Source organism: Acomys russatus, chromosome 21 (assembly GCF_903995435.1).
Source record: "Acomys russatus chromosome 21, mAcoRus1.1, whole genome shotgun sequence".
NCBI classification, from domain to species: Eukaryota; Metazoa; Chordata; class Mammalia; order Rodentia; family Muridae; genus Acomys; species Acomys russatus.
This window is the reverse complement of record NC_067157.1, coordinates 21,776,417-21,796,283: the sequence shown is the minus strand read 5'-3', so window position 1 is coordinate 21,796,283 and position 19,867 is coordinate 21,776,417. Positions and strand designations below refer to the sequence as shown.

Here is a 19,867-nt window from a genome sequence, read left to right as displayed (position 1 = left end):
CATGGCATTTCAGTTGTTGTTCATGCAGGGGTAGTGACCTTGCTGGGCTCCCGGGTTGCCGCCTCCCTTGCTGCTGTCGCTTGTTTTCTTTTGACCCCCAAGGGCATCAGGGTGCACATCCATGGTGGCCTGTGGCCCAGGTGCTGATGAAAACAAAAAGGGGGTAGGGAGAGGATGGAGCATTTGGCACTCAACCAATCTTGGGATGCAAAACCCACTGCCCTGGGCTCAGCACTGCTGCCTAAAAGCACACCAAAAAGCTAATTTTGCAATTACAAGCCCAAGACCCCATGCAAGCCCTAGACAGGTGACTTTGCCAGACATGGACCTCTATCCCAAGAAGATGACTAGGACTCCCTGCAGGAAGAGGCAGCCACTTACAATGCAGGCCAACAGATTCCTGAACATTTCCCCATAGCTGCACCCAAAAGTCTGTGCAACAGATGGCTATGTAGACACAGAAGTTCAAGTATAAAATGTCACCTGGATAGAAACCAAAAACATTCCCAGAGAGGTTTTTTTTTTTTTTTTTTTTTTTTCATTAAAAAAGGAGTGAAAGATAAAAAGGAGGAGGGTTTATCCATATAATAGAAAATGTGGGGCTGTCGAGGAGGGAGGTCTTAACCAAGTTTTAGTTGCAGATCTAGCAGCCTTTCCCTGCATCACATCTCTGACTGTGCTTCTGTGGCAACAAGATCCCAATCCATGGGGTGGGAGGGGAACATCCAGGGCAGACTGCAGGACACACCCTTGGCATACTCACGGCACCTGGTATAGACATTAATCCAAACACAATGTCTTTAAACATACAAGTCAACTATTAACACGATTACAGCTATTGCCCGTAAGCTGGAAGATACAGATTCCAGGAAAAAACTTACAAATAAGACAAAGGTGAAGGGGGAGCCTCCTCTTCCACCTCTACCAAATGTATCCTGTGCTCACAACCCTGACAAAAAGTGAAAAAGATACAGTCACAGGAAAACAGCAAAACAACCCAGAACAAAATGGCACAAGTTAACCTAGCTGGAAATCCAAATCTTAACTGAAAGAATATGTCAGTTAACGGTAAAGGGCTTTCATGAACTTTTGTGTCTCTCCAATATACTTTACAATTTATAGTGATTCCTGTTGAAATGTACCAACTGGTAAGTTAATGTGGCTTTAAATAGTTATAAGGGGGCCTGGAAAGATGTCTCTGCAGTTCAGAGCATCGGTCCTCTTCCAGAGGACCTAGATCCAATTTTCATCACCTGCATGACAGCTCACAATCTATAGGTCCATTTCCAGGGGATCTGGCACCTTCAAATCAGACATACATGCAGACAAAACACCAATGCACATAAAATAAAATAAATAAATTATTTTAGCTGAGTGGTGGTAGCACATGCCTTTCATGGCAGAACTTGGGAGGCAGAGGCAGGCAGATGTCTGAATTTGAGGAAGCCTGGCCTACCTACAAAGTGAGCTGCAGGACAGATAGAGCAGTCCACCTAGAAGATAGATAGATAGATAGATAGATAGATAGATAGATAGATAGATAGATAGATAGACAGACAGACAAATGGGCCACTAGCAGGTAAATCCGAAGTGCTTCCTAAACTTGAACATAATATTTTCCTCAGTCTTAGGGTAACAAATAAACATAAAAACAAAGAACAACTTATTATTGCCCTGATCATCAGAATTACCATCTTATCCAAATTCCCTTAAAATTACCTTAAAAATATCACATGGTGGGTGTATACACATTCTGACCCAATGCAAATTAAATGAAATCTTTGACCCAAATTTGTCTGACAGAGTGAGAAATCCTGATTCTCCCACCCCTTACCCCATGCTAACACAATCAGCGTGGCTCACTTAACTCAAAATAGTGTCTTCATGGATTAAAGCTTATTATGTAACAACTGATGAGTTATCCTGACTGATTCTCCACTTTACCATAATTGGACCTATTTGACCTGTTCTTAAATCTTGGGGAGCAAGACATGGTATGATGTTCTACAGTGGGGTTCTGCATCTTAACATAAGGTTCCATTCCTTAAAGGTCCATATATCTAACAACTTAATAATTAGAAATGCTGACTCCATCCAATAAATAACTTACAAATACTTTACTTCTATTAACCTAAGAGGACAGATTTGCCACACATTTCAATGGCCTCTTGCTCACAGTTGCTTCCACTTACAAAGAGATGCAGTACACCTTATCTGAGCTATTTATGGTATCCATGAGCAGCAATGCCACTGCATATGTGCCCTACAGGCAAGTGCTTACAAAAAGAAAAAAAAAATAGAAACAGACAAAAATAGCTTATAAATGCAGATGGGTCACTACATCAGGCATAGGGGAAAGTCTTTTCACCTCTCTATTAAATACCTGAAAGTCACTTGTTGACCCATATGCCATGTCTTGCTTAACACTGTCAAGGGATGTATACTGACATTCTCAGCACCTACACGGTGAATAAAAGTTCAACATCTGTGGTGGTTTGGACAATAATGGCCCCCAAAGGTTCATATGTTTGAAATCTGGTCCCTAGTTGGCAGAACTGTTTGAGAAGGATTTGGAGGTGTGGTCTTGTGGGAAGAAGTTTGCCAGTGGAGTTGGGCTTTGAAACTCAAAATGCAGCATTCTCAGGGTGTACTCTCTGCTTCCTGCTTTGAGATCAAGATGTGAGCTCTCAGCAGTTCCCGCTGCCTTGTCCTTGCCTTATCATCATGAACTCTAAACCACCACTGGAACCATAAGATCAATTCAATGCTGTCTTTTAAAAGTTGTGTTGGTCAGGATGCTTTATCACAGCAATAGAAAAGTAAATGGGACAGCACATATCATTCTCCTTTAGGGTCTAAAGACAACATACTCACTTAGAAATATTAATATTACTACAAAGTTGATCTGTGTTGAAAGGAATTCTTCCAAGCCCCAAACTAGATAATCTGTCCATATTGCAAGTGCTAAGCAACCCACTAGTACCTACAAGAGACCACTTCATTGCACACCACCAGTATCTGGGTTGTCTAGGATGGTCATCAATTGCCCTTGGGATTCCAGTGGGAAAAAAACATGCCTTTTCTGCCCTCTTACTATATTCTAGTAGAGTGGCAGACAGGGTAATTAAAGTCTTGGACGAGAACCTCATATCCCTTGATCCCGTTCCCAAAAGCATCCAGCACTCATTTGCCCTAAGTCATTGAAGCAATATCACATTAGCTTGCCATATCTACTGGGATCCTAGATTCAGAATGAAGTCACCTCTGGGCATTTTGGCAAGTTCTTTCCCCAGCAGGGGTGGTCTTTTCTTTATTCTGTTGCCTGCCAGACACCAAGATGTTCATGGTTTCTCCATGAATGTTTTATCTATTTCTCAATGTTCTTGGCAATATGACAAATTTCTTTGGATAAACTGTGTGAATAGAGTGGTAATATTTCTATTACACATAAGGAATCTTCATGAAGAGCTCTTTATTTTTGTCTTCTAGCCAAAACATTTCTAACAAAGGATAGAGGCTAACTCCAGTGGGCACACTGCCAGCATTCACCTTAGCGTTGGATGCCCTGGCCGTTGGGCCCATCTGAACACATTTGCAAACTTGCAGAACATTACCCAGAGTTTCTCCTTCAGGAAAAGAATACGGGGGAATTTCTTTCTTTACAGATACTCAAAGCACGGATCAGGTTAAGACATTTCTCCTAGTAGGCTTACACCACAACTTAAGCCCCAACAGGATATTCCTTATCTGATGAGGAGTCCTGGACAGCACTAGCAGCCTGAGAAAGCATGTAACTTAGTATACTCAGGCTGGGAACTTGAAGAAGACATGTAGTGGGAATTCAACCTTCCATAAAGATCTAGAGATGATTAGGCCTGTAAAACAACCAGTGTGACGAGGAAGCCTAATGGTCTCTCCAAAAGATTCCTATTGAAAACACAGAACCTCTGCAGGATGTCATTATCATCACAGGCACTAATTAGTGTCTGGAGACAAGTCTATACTGTGTCACAGAGGTCTCTAAGTTGTCATTATTAGCTGGAGAAGGGGATGCGTAGTAAAGTTCATGTTTTTGATTGCCATCTCAAAATATTTGGTCCTTCCTTTGGCAGATGCTTTGCATCCAAATAGCAATGCTTTTGTTTATTCCTAAAGGCACTGGTTATCATCTAGTTATAGAATGTTGTAGACTAGGCAGACTAGGCAGACTAGTAGACAAGTACATGTCTATAATCTCAGATGCAGGAGCATTGCGACAAATTTGAACCCTGCCTGGTCCATATAGTAAGTGCCAGGACACCCAGGGTAACATATTAAGACCTTATCTCAAAACAAAAAGAAACAAAACCAACCAAGCAAATAACAACAAACCAACCCATTTACACTGATGACAGGCATGACTTACGGCACAATGCAAAAATTTAACCCTGAACATCTGATATAATAATTTGCAAAGGGCCCAGCCGCAAGTCCTCTCACTATCTTGCTATAAATAAAATTTCTGAGCCAAACACGTCCTTGTCAAAGGGACCAAACACAGCTTCTTTTTTTTTTTTTAATTTAAGATTTATTTATTTTATTTATTGCATTATGAGCACTTTATCTGCAGAAGAGGATATCAGATTACATTATAAATGGCTGTGAGCCACCATGTGGTTGCTGGGAATTGAACTCAGGACCTCTGGAAGAGCAGGTGCACTCTTAACCACTGAGTTATCTCTCCAGCCCTCACACTACTCCAAACATAGCTTCTTATAAGCCTGCACCAGCAGGTTTCCATTCTCTGCCTGCTTGCCCAGGCAAACCAATTACAGCCTTCCCTCTACACTGGCACCTGCACATCTTTAGATATAAACTCTGCAATCCACAAGTCTGCTTATTCACTGGATCCTCAGGTGTGGTTACAGGTGGCCCTGGACACATGTGCACTGTCCTCTCTGCACCCATTGCTATATCCACCCTGACCCTATATGTGACTGATAAATCGTGCTCAGCTTTATGTCTTTAGTGTCAGGAGGCATTTGGCTTTTCCTGTAAGTGGTGTGAATACAGTAAGACAATCCCACATCACCAATATCACTTTTCTTTCTCTCTTGAAAACACACCTGAAGGATAGAAAAAGAAAAGGACTTATGTTCACATACATCCTGTGTTCGTACCAACCCTCAGTGGGGTATAACTTATTCTGTTCTGCACACTTACAATCTACAGTTGTCAAGTGTAACCCTAACATTGAGTTGAAACATACGTAGCTTCATGTTCTAGTACAGCCTAGAATATTTGGAGGTGAATGTTTCTTTAAACAATTCTTACTGATGCATGAAAGCAATTGAACCATTTTGGAGTCTCTACCAGCTCGAAACTGGAGCCTGGAAACTCTGAGGTGGCCTTTAAGCTCACACGCCGAGGTGTTTCTGTTCCCCACTACTTCTTTGCCTTCTGAGGGCCAAGGTACCTATGGAACTTCTCTACTGTGTTCAGCTTTCCCCCCGGGAATTAAGCTGCAATTTTCTCTCTCTCGGGTTTGCTAATTCCATTAATATTTCCATTGCTGTTGCTTTGCTGCTCAGTCAAGAGGGCTGGAGACCTGGGGAGCTCGGCAAATACTCCATAGCAGTTTCTCTTCTCATCACAAGTCCTCCCACTAGCTGGTAAATCATTCATTTCTCTTCCCAGAACCTATAAAACCTAACTCGTGTCATTGTTTGCTTTTTCCTCCTCTAAGGGTTGCTTTCAGTTCTCCAGTGTCATCTCAGAAAGTTAAAGCCAGCCTGTTGTCAGAAATAACTATGGCTCTCAAGACAGCAGCTCTTTTTTTTTCTTTCCGACTTAATAAATGTTAGAAACTTGGGTGAATTTCTGTTCTAGATTGTGTGTAATGTTTTCTGGCAACAGCGTCCATACAAAACACTAAGGGAGGTTTAACAAGGGAAGAAATCTCAGTTAATAATTAAATTATTATCAGCCATAGAAATTTAGCAGCTCTTCTCAAGTGGGCCTTTAACTAGGCAGTTGTTTTATATACATTTATAAACTGTATATTGCTTTATTGCATTATTTCATGTAATCATTATATGAAAGAAAACTCATAATTATGAGAAGACTAAAATTGAGTTTTCCAGACACTAAGAATCTTATCCTATGTTAGGATTCCAGATTCTTATATGTGACTCTAGAACATGGATTTTCAGTCATTTCATTAGGTGCTATCCAGTCTCCATCGACCCTTATAAATTTGATGAGATTAGAATAAAATAGAAGTAGTTTGCTTTAGATGAGCTACCTAACAGTTACCTAGCAGGGCCTTTTGTCACATGCAAGAATCCCCTCAACTGAAACTGTCCTTCTATGACCCAAATATTCTCCACAGTATTTCCATTTTACTTATTTGTATGTGTGTTTGTAACTGTGTGTATAACTCTCTCCTCTCCTCCCGCCCCCCGGTGTGTGTGTGTGTGTTTGTGTGTACACGTGCCAGTGGTCATGGAAGCCAAAAGAGGATGTTGGAACCCTGGAGCAAGAATTACAAGTAGTTGCAATCAGCCCAGTGCAGCCTCTGGGAACTGAATTCAGGTCTCCTTCAAGAAGAGAAAGCACCCCTAACCACTAAGGCACATCGGCAGCCCTGCCTCCACAGCCACCCCTGTGATTCCAAATTCAGTTTGAATTTACTCTTAAAAAGGAAACCTACAAGTAGAACATTATAATGGGGCCGAGGGGTCCTGCTCAAACTATGGCACCAGCCAAAGACAATACATGCAGTAAAGTTCGAAGCCCTACCGAGATCTAGCCAATGGACAGGACATTCTCCACAGTTGAGTGGAGAGTGGGGGACTGACTTTCACACAAACTCTGGGGTCCCATATTTGACCACGTCCCCTGGATGGGGAATCCTAGCGGCACTTAGAGGAAGGATAGCAGGCTACCAAGAAGAGACTTGATACCCTATGAGCATATACAGGGGGAGGAGGTCCCCCCTCTGTCACAGTCATATGGGAGGGGTGTAAGGGGAAAATGGAAGGGAGTGAGGTATGGGAGGATACAAGGGATGGGATAATACTTGAGATGTAATATGAATAAATTAATAAAATATATTTTAAAAAGGAAAGTCACAGAAATGAAAAAAATTATAATTTAAAATACAATATATATCCTTTATGCTACTTATTAATTATTATACAGTTTATGAATGGGAATACACATGTCCAATTCATTAAAGGTCTTTCATAGAATAAAGAGAAAGGAAACTTCTCTATAATGTAATCATTGTGTAATTTCTACATGAGTTAATTTTACCTTCCACCTTATTTTCCATTCACAATAGGCAACAGAAGTCATTTGTTAAAAACAATATAAGACCAATGTGAACTTTTGTTTATAATAACCTTGAGCTTTTAAAAAATGTTATTTTAGAGTTATTATTGATATACTTCATCCATATAGTTTTTATTAAAGTATTAAAATAATTTATATCTTACAAAAAGACTTTTTTTTTTTCCAAAAAAGAAGAAAAGACACAAATAATGCAGCAAAGGAAATCAGTTTGATGCTCTCAGTGCCTGGCAGCTGGGGACTGAATGCAACTAGCCAGTCCTTTGAGTCCTTTCTTTACAACAAGGCAAACCTATAGGAAACCCGCTGGCAAGTCCTGTGATTTCCCTTTGAAACATATAACTAAGAGCTGATGGCTTTCTCGCAGCTACACGCACCTCAGCCTGAACATCCTTTTTGTAGCTACTGAACGATCCAGCCGCACTCCGGCACCTGTCTGCCCTGGCAGCGCCCTTGTCAGACTTTTCTCATTTTAGATACTTTTTTTTTTATAGCTTTGCTAAGATCATCATTTTATCTCCTGATGCCAACAGTGTGAATTAATTCCTCCTCTTTCTTTTGCGCGGTTCCACCAAGAACTGGATTCTCACCTTGGCGCCCGATTAATTTGTAGAAAGGAGAAGACAAACAAAATGAGGAAAATGACATCCCACCCGTGCCAGCCTGGAGCCAGACAAACTGAGTTTACAACAAATTAGCTCTTCCTGAGGTCTTTTTAATATCTTAATGTGAGAGCCAGAGGGAAATACAAGAGGAGGGACAGAACCAGAGTAGAGAAAAAACAAAACCAAGAGAGCACTATTTGCCGAGGATTAATCTCATGCCAGAAAAATAAGGGCAGTGTTTGCCAAACTTGTTTGTGTATGACCCTCTATGATGACAGCTGTTATCAATATAGACTCCCAGGCATTCCCCAGAGCTTTTGATTTAGAGTATCTGTTATCATGTATATTATTATCTCTGTAGGTAATTGAAGTTAACAAGTTGGAGAACTGAATTAGAATAAAGATTAAAACGCACTGCATTCTTTCTCACTACACCTTGCACTCCCTCCTACTTGCTTTTCCAGAATGCACTGATCAATTTGTTTCCACATCTAGAGGGAGTGTCGCTTGCTCAGCAGCTTGTAACTGGTGGTTTTAACAACATGCAGAAATGCACATCCTCAGCCTTGGGCACCTCCTAGTTTAATATCAGACCTAAGGAATATTTTCTCTGTAGTGAATTAAAAATTGAATTAAGTTGAAAAATAAAATTTTTTAAACTTGTTACATCAATATATATGCTGACGCCTTCCTCTGGATTCTTCTACCTTTAGTTCTCATAACTAGTCATGAGGTTCACTGATAAAACAATTTACTATCACTGTCACTAAACACTATGTAGGGCATTTGGCCTCCTAGAGAGATACAGCCTCGTAGAAGGTAGGAACAAATACTTTCTATGCTCCAACCATGGACGTCTGGGGTTCAGTGGAATGTTCTAAGTGAACTTGAAAACAACTGACCTTGTATCGCTCTCATTATTTGAAAGACCTGTCTTTATAGACAGAGCGGTTTTGGTGACTTTGATGAAAGAATAAAATATCTGTTGATGTTTTAACCACTTTACATTTATATTCTGGGCAGTTCACATGAACCAAGAAATACACTTTGAGTCATCATATCGCTCTAATTACAATGCCTTTGGCATTTGGTTGTGGATAAGGAAGAGCTTTGGGATAGGAAAATCCTCCCAAAGCCTTCTGAATTAAAATGACTGAAGAACATACCAAAGCAAACAAACTAGAACGAAAAAGAAACAAACAAAAACCATGCTGCAACTTAAAGGAGAAAGGTTTATTCTAGTTTGTAGTCCAAGAGTACAGACAATCAACATGGCAGGATGTTGAAGGAGTTTATCACATCTTATTCACAGAAAGGAAGCTGACGAAGATGAGTGTCCATGGCTGTTCAAGTGCTTTTCTCCATTTATACAGCCCAGCGTTCCAGCCAGGGAATGGTGCCACCCATAGTAGGTGGGTCTTCTCCTCTCAAATCATGTAATTAAGAAGATCCCCCATAAGCATACACAGAGGCCTGCCGCCTATATTCTGTCAAGCTGACAAAGTAGCACAGGCCATTACAATTATCAACCTTCAAATTAGCATTATTACAATCAGCTCTCAAACAAGCGTTCACAAACAAGCGCCAACAGGAAGACAAGAGCAGGTTTCAGAGTACTGAAAACATCAGGAAGACTTTCTCACAGAAGCTCATTTGCCCTAAAGGGAGCCTGGCCATCCTGAATCTCTATTGGCTGAGATCAATGGGGAATTAGACCTGTGCTCCTAGTACAAGCAGAGAAATGTAAAACATGGAGTAAGCCAAAGGTGGTATGGAAGAGAGGATTCCTGGAGATGTTTTCTTACTTGAATCAAATAAATCAGAAAAACCATTTATAAGTGTGGCTAACATTGATCAGCTTCATAAAAGAATACAGGCAGAGACCAAATGTGTGAAAGCAGTGAAGGGAGACACGCATGACCACTTTATGCTACGTTGCGCATGCTTTCATTAAAACATGAACTACAATACCTAGTTAATGTGATCATTATTCTTGGCTAAATTTTTCCAGACCAACTGCACTGAACTTTTTCTTAACTTTTGCCTCTTTCTGCTCTTGCAATACCCCCCCCCCCCCGCCCGATCTTTCCAGAACCCTCTTTATGTCATCTTGTCCAGACCAACTGTGGGGAAACAATTCATTTTCTCATTCACTCACCCATTCATTGAAAGGGTTATGCTTCCTTTGTGGTTCACCACAAACTAAACTCGAAATTCTGAAATCCATGAGCCAAATCATTAGAGGCAGAACTTCCACCGATTAACTAATGGAGAAACAGAGTGTTTTGTTTTGTTTTTTTTTCAAGATGAGAAACATTTTTCAGGAATTAACAAATTTCTGTCTTTTTCCTATTTTCAGGTCTGGAAAGGGAATTAGACTTCTGCTCCTAGTACGTCCACATCCATGACATGAGGAGATTTCTTAACCTCTTTAAGTTTCAGTTTCCATGGTACGTTTTGTGTAATGCTCTTTCAGCGCTTGCAGGGATACCTATGTGTCTTTAGTTTTCTTTCTAGTAAATATATAAGTAGCCACTGCCTGTGATCTCATTGGCTCATCATGCTGACTGGTTTTATGTCAATTTGACACACTAACTAGAATTATCTGAATAGAGGAAAACTGAGAAAATGCCTCCAGCTGTAAGACATTTTCTTAACTGGTTATTGATGTAGGAGGACCCAGCCCATTGTGAGTGATACTATCCCTGGGCTGGTGGTCCTGGGTTCTATAAGAAAGCAGGCTGACCAGACCAGTAAACAGCACTCCTCCATGGCCTCTGTGTCAGCTCCTGCCTCCAGTTCCTGTCCCGACGTCCTTCGGTGATGCATGGCAAAGTGTAAGTCACGGAGACACTTTCCTCCCCAACTTGGTTATGTCCATGGTGTTTTGCTGCAGCAATAGAAACCTTAACTGAGACACTCGTGGTCCACAAACCTGCATGAATCAAACTCACCTAAACGTTCTAGCCATTCGTTAAAAATAGTAGGATGTTAAGGAAGGACAAATGGTTAAAACATAGTCTGTTTACTTCTAAGCATTTGAAAATTAATCTGTTTTCACTTTAAGACCTACGGGCTAAATATAATAATTATAATAACCTTAACAGTTTACAGTTTGGAAAGCTGTATGTGTAAAATTTGCAAAAACTATATCATTATTTGCACCAAAAGCATGAACCTAAAGACAACTATAATTATTATGTACATAATGGTTTTCATTTGCCTTGAATGAAATATATTCTGGTACAAGTTACATTGTCACCAGCCCATTTTCCCTGAGACTTTTAGTTCAAGAGGAGCTCAGTTTTAAATACCCAGATAGACACTCTGCCCTAGAAAGCATGGATTCAGAAATCCTCAAATTCTAGGGCATGTGGGACTCAGAAAATACTTGAATATGCAAAGAAGAATGTTTTTTACATTTTCAGAAGCCCCTAGGTCAATATGTGGAAATACTGAAAAACAGAATAAATGCTTAAATTTTTGTTTGTTTTTTTTTAAAACATGTTTTCATGTGTTACATTCTTATATATATATTATTATTAATTTATTCACATTATATCTAAATTGTTATTCCATCTCTTGTATCTCCCCATTCCTCTCTCCCTCCTGCTTTCCTCCTACTCCCCTCCCCTATGACTGTGACTGAGGAAGACCTCCTCCCCCTGTATATGCTCATAGGGTATCAAGTTTCTTCTTGGTAGCCTGCTATCCTTCCTCTGAGTGCCACCAGGCCTCCCCATACAGGGGATGTGGTCAAATATGGGGCACCAGAGTTCTTGTGAAAGTCAGACTCCACTCTCCACTCAACTGTGGAGAATGTCCTGTCCATTGGCTAGATCTGGTTAAAGGTTTGAAGTTTACTGCACGTATTGCCCTACATTCTTTTTTTTTTTTTTTAATTTTTTTTTAATTTATTCTTGTTACATCTCAATGGTTATCCCATCCCTTGTATCCTCCCATTCTTCCCTCCCTCTCCTTTTCCCCCCATTCCCCTCCCCTATGACTGTTCCTGAGGGGGATTACCTCCCTCTGTATATGCTCATAGGGTATCAAGTCTCTTCTTGGCAACCTGCTGTCCTTCCTCTGAGTGCCACCAGGTCTCCCCCTCCAGGGGACATGGTCAAATGTGAGGCACCAGAGTACGTGAGAAAGTCATATCCCACTCTCCACTCAACTGTGGAGAATGTTCTGGCCGTTGGCTAGATCTGGGTAGGGGCTTAAAGTTTACCTCCTGTATTGTCCTTGGCTGGTGCCTTAGTTTGAGTGGGACCCCTGTTGTCCTACATTCTTTAGTAGATTTTTAGGATGTCACAGAGATAAACAGAGTATACTTTCCATCTCCTCACATAGCCTCTAAGTCAGTGGTTCTCAAGGTTCCTAATGCTGCAACCCTTTGATACAGTTCCTCATACTGGAGTTATCCCCAGCCATAATATTATTTTTGATGCTACTTCATAACTGTAATTTTGTGACTGTTAGGAGCCTTAAGGTAAAGATCTGTGTTATCAGATGGTCTTAGGCAACCTTGTAAAAGGGTCCTTTGAGTCCCCAAAGGGGTTGCGACCCACAGGTTGAGAACCACTGCTCTAAAATCTAAAGTACTGTTCATTGACATGACTAAAATTCTAAGTCTGTTTTACAGTAAATTCTAGAAAGCTTTATGCAGCTAGACACATCATGTTTCTTAGATGTATTTTAAATCCTAATTATAGCAAGAAATTAAGTATTTCTCTATATTCATGACATTTGTTTAACTGACACCAAGTAACAAGGACATTTTGCCTTTGAGTCCAAGATTATTTTCCTTCACTTAATCCTTTTAAGAACTTAAAAAAAAAAACCACTTACCTCTAGATTTATTTGCAAGAGATTGTTAGGTTACTCATCTCTGTTTCTTACATATATATAATAATTATCACTATACATGGAATCTGTATTCCTTTACAAACCTTAACTCTTTTATTGTCTGCATTTTTGCATTATCTCCTCCTTAGTGCACTTGATTGTAATGCAATCACTTGATACAGTCCCCAGCTTCATCACAGTCCAAGACTGAGACCAAGGGACTACTTTTTCATAATACAGTTTTAGTGATCTGTGAACATCAGCAGTTCACAGAAGAATTAACAAGTGTGTGGCAAAATTTGGAAATCTTTAGGAATGTTTTAGCAGACTTATTTTAAGACTGAGAGCCATATTTACATAAGTTTTCATATATATGTCCTAAGGATGATCACATATGTAACCCACTTTCATTTGTCCAATTTAATGGAATTGATGTGAATAAAGGCAGCCAGTGAAAACAAAAATGAGATAATCCAAGAGCCATTTGTCATTTTCCAAGAATCTTGGGACTTAGAAAGACCTTCCATTATCATCTAGTTAATAAGACCAAAATAAACACTCATGGTTCCAAAGAGAGGGAGAGGAGTGGGTTGCTAGTTTAAGTGGACATGTGGTGAATTTCAAATTCAGTCTAAACATCACTGGACATATGGGCCAAACCAGGACCATAGATAAAATAGTAATCATTCTTAAATATTCTTCTTTCAAAAATAAAGACTTTTTTCAAACATCAGGCCTCGTGAGGACATGGTAAGATTCCAGTGGGATAAGACATGACGATGTAACTTTGCCTGGAAAAGGTAAACAAACAACTGGAATAACAGATGCAGCCAGTGGGAGAGACCCTAGTGGAATGTACACAAATACTAAGCTATTGCTACATCACCTTCTGCCCCACAACTACCCTTTTCCCCTACTACGCACAACATAAATTTTGCTATGCTCCAAGTTTACCCATGCCTATAATATCTCTAACTCAGAGTGATAAAGGCAGAACCTCAAGATGATCCTAACTGTACATAGACAAGAGAGGGCCACAGAAACGTCAAGAAACCTTAAACGCAGACAAAAGTGTGACAGGAAGAACTGAGAATAGATTCGTTACAGCCTTCAGATTTACAGAAATCCTCAGTGAGGGCAGCAGAAATAGGTAGAGATCCTTCTAGTGCACTAACTACAGTGTAGCTATTGGGGCTGAACGGGAAGACGATCTTCAAGTCTTATCTAGTTTGCTTTTAGATGATTTAAATGAGAAAATATAGCAGATGAAAAAATATTTTTACAGACGCTTATTCTCATCTTTATCACAAAAAATTCTGGTATGAAGAATGGCAGCATGTAAGATATGAGCTCATATATATATTTAGACACATGAATGTTGCTTCTTGCCTCAGTGGCCAGAAACTTATCTTTTATAGCAACTTTAATTCCCTATTTTCCACCACTGATCTTTAGTCTCTTTTCTATTTAGTATTACAGACTGTTCTAGATAAGATGTTTTTGTTGTTGGTGGTGGCTCTCTTGTCCTTATCCTTCCTTCTTTTCATTGGCAGGGTAGCTCAGGCTGGCTTCTTCTCTCCCAAGCTCTGGGGTTTGAAGGGTGTCCTACCACACCCACTGGCTCTTGGATAGTGATAGCCTAGACAGCTGTGGCTGTGAGCACACCACAATCCAAGGGAGTCTCAACAACATATTTGGAGAATAGAGTAAAGAACATGGGAGTCCATTCTATAGTCCAACCAGCTGCTTCTCTATGAGCCGACTGTGATCACAAAGAGCCTACCTCTTCTTGAGGCATCCTTGTACCACCGATAGTTTCAGGTTTGAAAACAATAATTCATAAAAATAAAAGCAAAATGGCATTTGTAACATGTAATTTCTAGTATAAACTGACCAGGTTAAAAAATACCTAGAAATCTGATGTGATGTGTAGTTTTGATTGACAAGTTGACTGGATTTACAGCCACCTAGGAGATCTACTGCTGTGAGAGTGTTTCCAGGAAAGAACTTTGAGAAAATTTATCTCTCAATCCAGGCAGCATCTTCCTGTTCCCATGAAAAGATAGCCTGGATATGGAGATATTGAAAGAAAATTGTCCCTGCCTTTATTTCTTCCTCTTGAGTTACTTTGCAGAGCACTGACACCATCCTCAACTGACACCAAGCTCCAGTTTCTTTGGCCTTCTTCAGACTCAATGCCAGTGACTCTCTGAGGACCCTTCAAGTTGTCATCATTGACTGGCTTGAGATCCCTGGAGCATCCAGACTTTTGGCCTTAGAAGCTACAATGTTCTCTGCTTTTCCAGCCTGCAGGAGTCATTGCTCGCCCTGTTGTTTAACCCAGCTAGTGTTCCTCTTCTTAGCTCTGATCCTCCAGACAACTCTAGGTAATACACTGGTAAAAGATTACTTTTAGCCTTGTCTGGGAAAGTGTTTCTTGAAGTGTGTGAGTAGACTCTTTGGGGAAAAGACACTCACAGTGTTGGTGAGTATCCTCCAAACCACCAGGGACTCAATGAAAACCAGCCGAGGAAAGGCAAACACACTGCTGTTCCCTGGAACAGATACACTTTTCCTTTCCTTCATTTGGGTATCATATCTATTGTGCTCACGGGCTTTAGAATTTAGAACTTCAACCAAGACTTCTCCTGGATTTTCAGCTCTTAGCATCTAACTGCGAGTTGCACTGTAAGCTTTACTGACTTTGAGATTTGAGGACTTTGACTAAGCCATATAGCATTCCCAGCATCTCGGTTTATAGAGCACCTTTTGTGGTCTTAACCTCCACAGTTGCAAAAGTCATTCTTTCTAGTAAGTTCCTTCCTGTTTAATCTGTGTCCTATTCTAGCTTCTTCTGCCTATCTCTAACATTTCTGTCTCAAGGTCTGCATCTCCCATTGAATCTAGAGAATGTGAAAATGTCATTCCTGCAGGTTCAGAGTGATTTTCCGTGGAGATGGAGCAGAAAAGCCTCGTTTAATTTGCAAGTGCAATGAAGATGTGGCATTTAAAATCAAATTATGAGACGTTTCCATCCTTTGTCGGTACCCTTAATTGTGATGCATTGTTTTATTGTTGTTGTTACCAAGATTTGATGGGTGTAGTTTTTTTTTAAGTCAGTTTAGCAATTACCCATATGCTGTCTAAATTAGCTTTATTTATTGAGCAAATTGACTTCAGAAATGGAAACACAATTAGAATATAAAATCAAGGGAAATATTATATCGCTTGGGTATTAAAAACCAGTATTCTAAGTGGCTAAAACTCATTTTGTTTTACCAAAGCAAAAGAAAGATTTGGGCTTTATTGTTTGCTTGCTTCAAAATTCTGAATAATTTTCGAAACAGATGATCAAATATAAGGTAGCTGCTTACTTATTGGTTCATTTGGAGAATATTTTTGTGTGTCAGCTATATGCCTGATACAAAGCTTTAGAGCTGTTTTTATAGAAAGTATCATAATCAGCCACAAACACAGGCCGTATATGTTTAACCACCACAGTGGTCTCAAGAAAACAAACAACATGGGACCTCGACATCAATATCAGACTTATCAATAGTCTGAGATGAAAGAATAAGAATAACACTTGCTCAGAAGTTAAACAACAGTATTTCATGAGGAGAGAACAAAGTGGCACATATCATGGCTGTAAGAAGAATGTTGGAGACGCCGACAGTTCAGCTGCTAAAAGCTGCTATTCTTGCTGAAGACACAAATTTGGTTCCCAGAACCCATGTGGTGTCTCGCAACCATCTTTAACTTCTGACCTCTAAGTAATGAACATGGTGTGCATATGTACATGCAGGCAAAAGACTCATACACATAAAACAAAACAAAATAAAATAAAATGCATACACATAAAATAAAACATATACACATAAAATACATATAACATTTTTTAAAAAAAGAAAGGCCACGTGGCCAACGCACAGGACAGATAGTAACAGACAGCACAAGTTACAGGGGCAATGTGGTAGGAATCGAGTCACCCCCACTTGCTAAGGAGTAGGTGTGCACTAATAGCAACAGGAAGTCACTAAAGGATTTCGAGAAACAGCGGACACTTAAAACTGCATTTCAGAAAGGTCATGATGGCTGCAGCAAACAGCAGATTGGAAAGGGGGAAAAATGGAGTCAAGAAATGAGCTAAGGGGCTGGCAAATTGGCTTAGCCAGTAAAACGATGGCTGCCTATACACAAGGACCAGAATTCCTCAGAATCTAAAAAAACCAAACCAAACCAAAACATGGTGAAGTCTGTAACCTCACTGCTGCACTGCTGTAGAGACAGAGATGTGGGGTTCCTGTGGTTAAGTGGCCAGCCAAGCCTACTTGAGTAGATGACATCAAGGTTAAAAAAAGAGACTTGTGTCAAGGTGGAAAGCAGTGGATATTAAGACACCCAGCACCAACCTCTGGTCTCTGCAAGCAAATGCACACACATGTACTCTTAGACACCTGAACACATACATACACACACACACACATACACACGCACACACATAAAGAAATGAGTTTGCCCTGAGGACACGGGAATAGGAGAGCAGGCCCTTCCCTGAGGACAGGAGAGTGGGTTAGATGGCCCTGCCATGATGACATAGGAACAGGGTAGCTGGCCCTGGCATGATGACATGTGAGCGAGAGAGCAGGCCCTGCCCTGAGGACAAGGAGTGGGCCTTGACCCAGGGCTCTGAGTGAACCTCACCCAAACATCTACCCCATGTATGATGTACTGGAACACATAAAGGGGCCGGACCTGCATATTCAAAGGTTAAGAATCTCCTTGACACACAGCAACAACGGGATATCCGACAGCAGTCCCAGTGAGGATCCAGTAACGATAGTGTAGGCCTCCAACCAGACCCATGACTCGTAGCAATGAACATTTTTGAAAGTAAACATATGTGGACAAAAGGCTATACTGCGTGATACACTACAGCTTCTGTGACAAGACATTTTGTTTGTCTGTTTTATTTTACTGGGAGGAGGAGAGGGATTTTGGTACATGACGTATAAATCATAGACATTCACTAAACGTATTTTTTAAAAAATAAATGAGTTTGCAGGGACTGACAACTTATCAGCAAAGTACTTGCTAGCCAGACTCAGCCCTCTGTATCAGAGTGAGAATCTGGGGTGAGTCTCTAAAACCCAAGGAAAAAGAAAACAGAAAAAGTCCAGGCATGCTGCCACACACTTGAAATTGCAGAGCTGATGAGGTAGAGACAGGTGGTCCCTGGTGCTTGCTGGTGAGGGCCAAGACAGTCAAAATAAAATGAGGACAGTTGACAAGGAACAATACCCAAAGTTGTCCTCTGCCCTCCACACACATGCATACTTGCACATATGTAAAATATAAGAGTTTCCAGGACATTGCAATCAGGTGCCAGGCATGGTGGCACAGGCCTTTGATCCCAGCACATGGGAGGCAGAGGCAGGTGGATCGCTGTGAGTTCGAGGCCAGCCTGGTCTACAAAGCGATTCCAGGACAGTCGAGGCTACACAGAGAAACCCTGTCTTGAAAAACATCAAAACAACAACAACAACAACAAAAGAATTTCAGTTGTCTAAGTGAGAGGTCAGAATAATTTACAAAATAACTCGTGCATCCTACTTAACAATTCATAAAATCTCAAGTTATATGCCTTTAAAAATTGACGTGTTTTCGCAGAACTGCATGCTGGAGCTAAGAAGAGTCGGCGATGAAGCATGAGGCGCGTATGCTTTGCAGAGGGCTGTCATCTGAGGTTCCTGCACATGTTTCTGACGTCAGACCTTGGGCAAGCACATCAAATGTCTGAGCGACTTACATTTCTTTGGAGTTCACCAAACAGAACCTCCCCAAGTTGAGAAGCCTATATGTGACAAACGTATGTGAGGTCCTACTCTCGTGGACAACCCGCTCATGTTAAAGAAAACCCAGCCCCGGTTAGCAGGCAGCTTCTTCTCGTCTGGGAGATGGTCCTCTTATCTGGGAGATGGTCCTCTCCCTTTTTGAAACCTGGTCTTCCTTCTGGATTCTTCTTTTTATTTATTTATTTATTCATTCATTCATTCATTCACTCATTCATTCATTCATTCATTCATTCATATTACATCTCAATTGTTATCCCATCCCTTCTATCTTCCATTCCTTCCTCCCTCCCTCTTTCACCCTATTCCCCTCCCCTATGACTGTGACCGAGGGGGACCTCCTCCCCCTGTATATACTCATAGGGTATCAAGTCTCTTCTTGGTAGCCTGCTATCCTTCCTCTGAGTGCCACCAGGCCTCCCCATCCAGGGGACGTGGTCAAATATGGGGCACCAGAGTTCATGTGAAAGTTAAGTCACTACCCTCCACTCAACTGTAGAGCATGACCTATCCCTTGGCTAGATCAGAGTAGGGGTTCAATGTTTACTGCACGTATTGTCCTTGGTTAGTGTCATAGTTTGTGCAGAACCCCTGGACCCAGATCTGCCCATCATAATGTTCTTCTTGTAGGTTTCTAGGACCCTCTGGATCCTTCTATTTCCCCATTCTCACATACTTTTCTCACCTAGAGTCCCAAAAGGATGTCCTCACATCTATCCCACTTTCCTGGTAGATGAAGACTTTTATGGGACATGCCCCTTGGGCTAGTGTCCAGATATAAGTGAGTACATATGATTTGACTCTTTCTGCTTCTGGGTTAACACACTCATTATGATAATTTCTAGTTCAATCCATTTGTCCACAAATTTCGGGAATTCCTTGTTTTTAATAGCTGTGAAGTATTCCATAGTGTAAATGTGCCACAGGTAGGGAAAACCTTCTGGATTCTTTATTAGTGAAGAACACAGGTGTGGAGTTTGAGAAGAGACCCAGGGAAAGAGGCAAGAGGGCAGCAGTGAGGTGAACATGGGACAAATACCCCTTTCTTGTGCCTTGGACACCTTCCTGCTAAATGATATTTGATAAAGAAGATACCCTCACTTTCCAAATGCAGATGGACAGGTGAGTCAGAGGGCAATTCCTACCTGCTTACTGCTAGACTTCTCTGAAGCCCCATTCAGCACCAGAGAAACTGGTTTTTTCACTGGTGTTACTGGTCCCTGAAATGGC

At 40.9% G+C, this 19,867-nt stretch overlaps 1 protein-coding gene across 2 annotated transcripts in view; it reads right to left on the bottom strand.

Moving 5' to 3' along the window:
• The window catches only part of Pkib (cAMP-dependent protein kinase inhibitor beta), an 80,473-nt gene that overhangs the window by 19,174 nt on the left and 41,432 nt on the right, over nucleotides 1-19,867 (bottom strand). The window contains exon 3 of one of the 2 annotated variants that reach the window (XM_051164406.1): nucleotides 39-143. The exons of the other annotated variant lie outside the window; for it this stretch is intronic. Coding sequence (XP_051020363.1) covers nucleotides 39-123 — 85 coding nt within the window. The 5' untranslated portion in view covers nucleotides 124-143. The remainder of the gene's footprint in view (nucleotides 1-38; nucleotides 144-19,867) is intronic. 2 annotated transcript variants of the gene reach the window in all.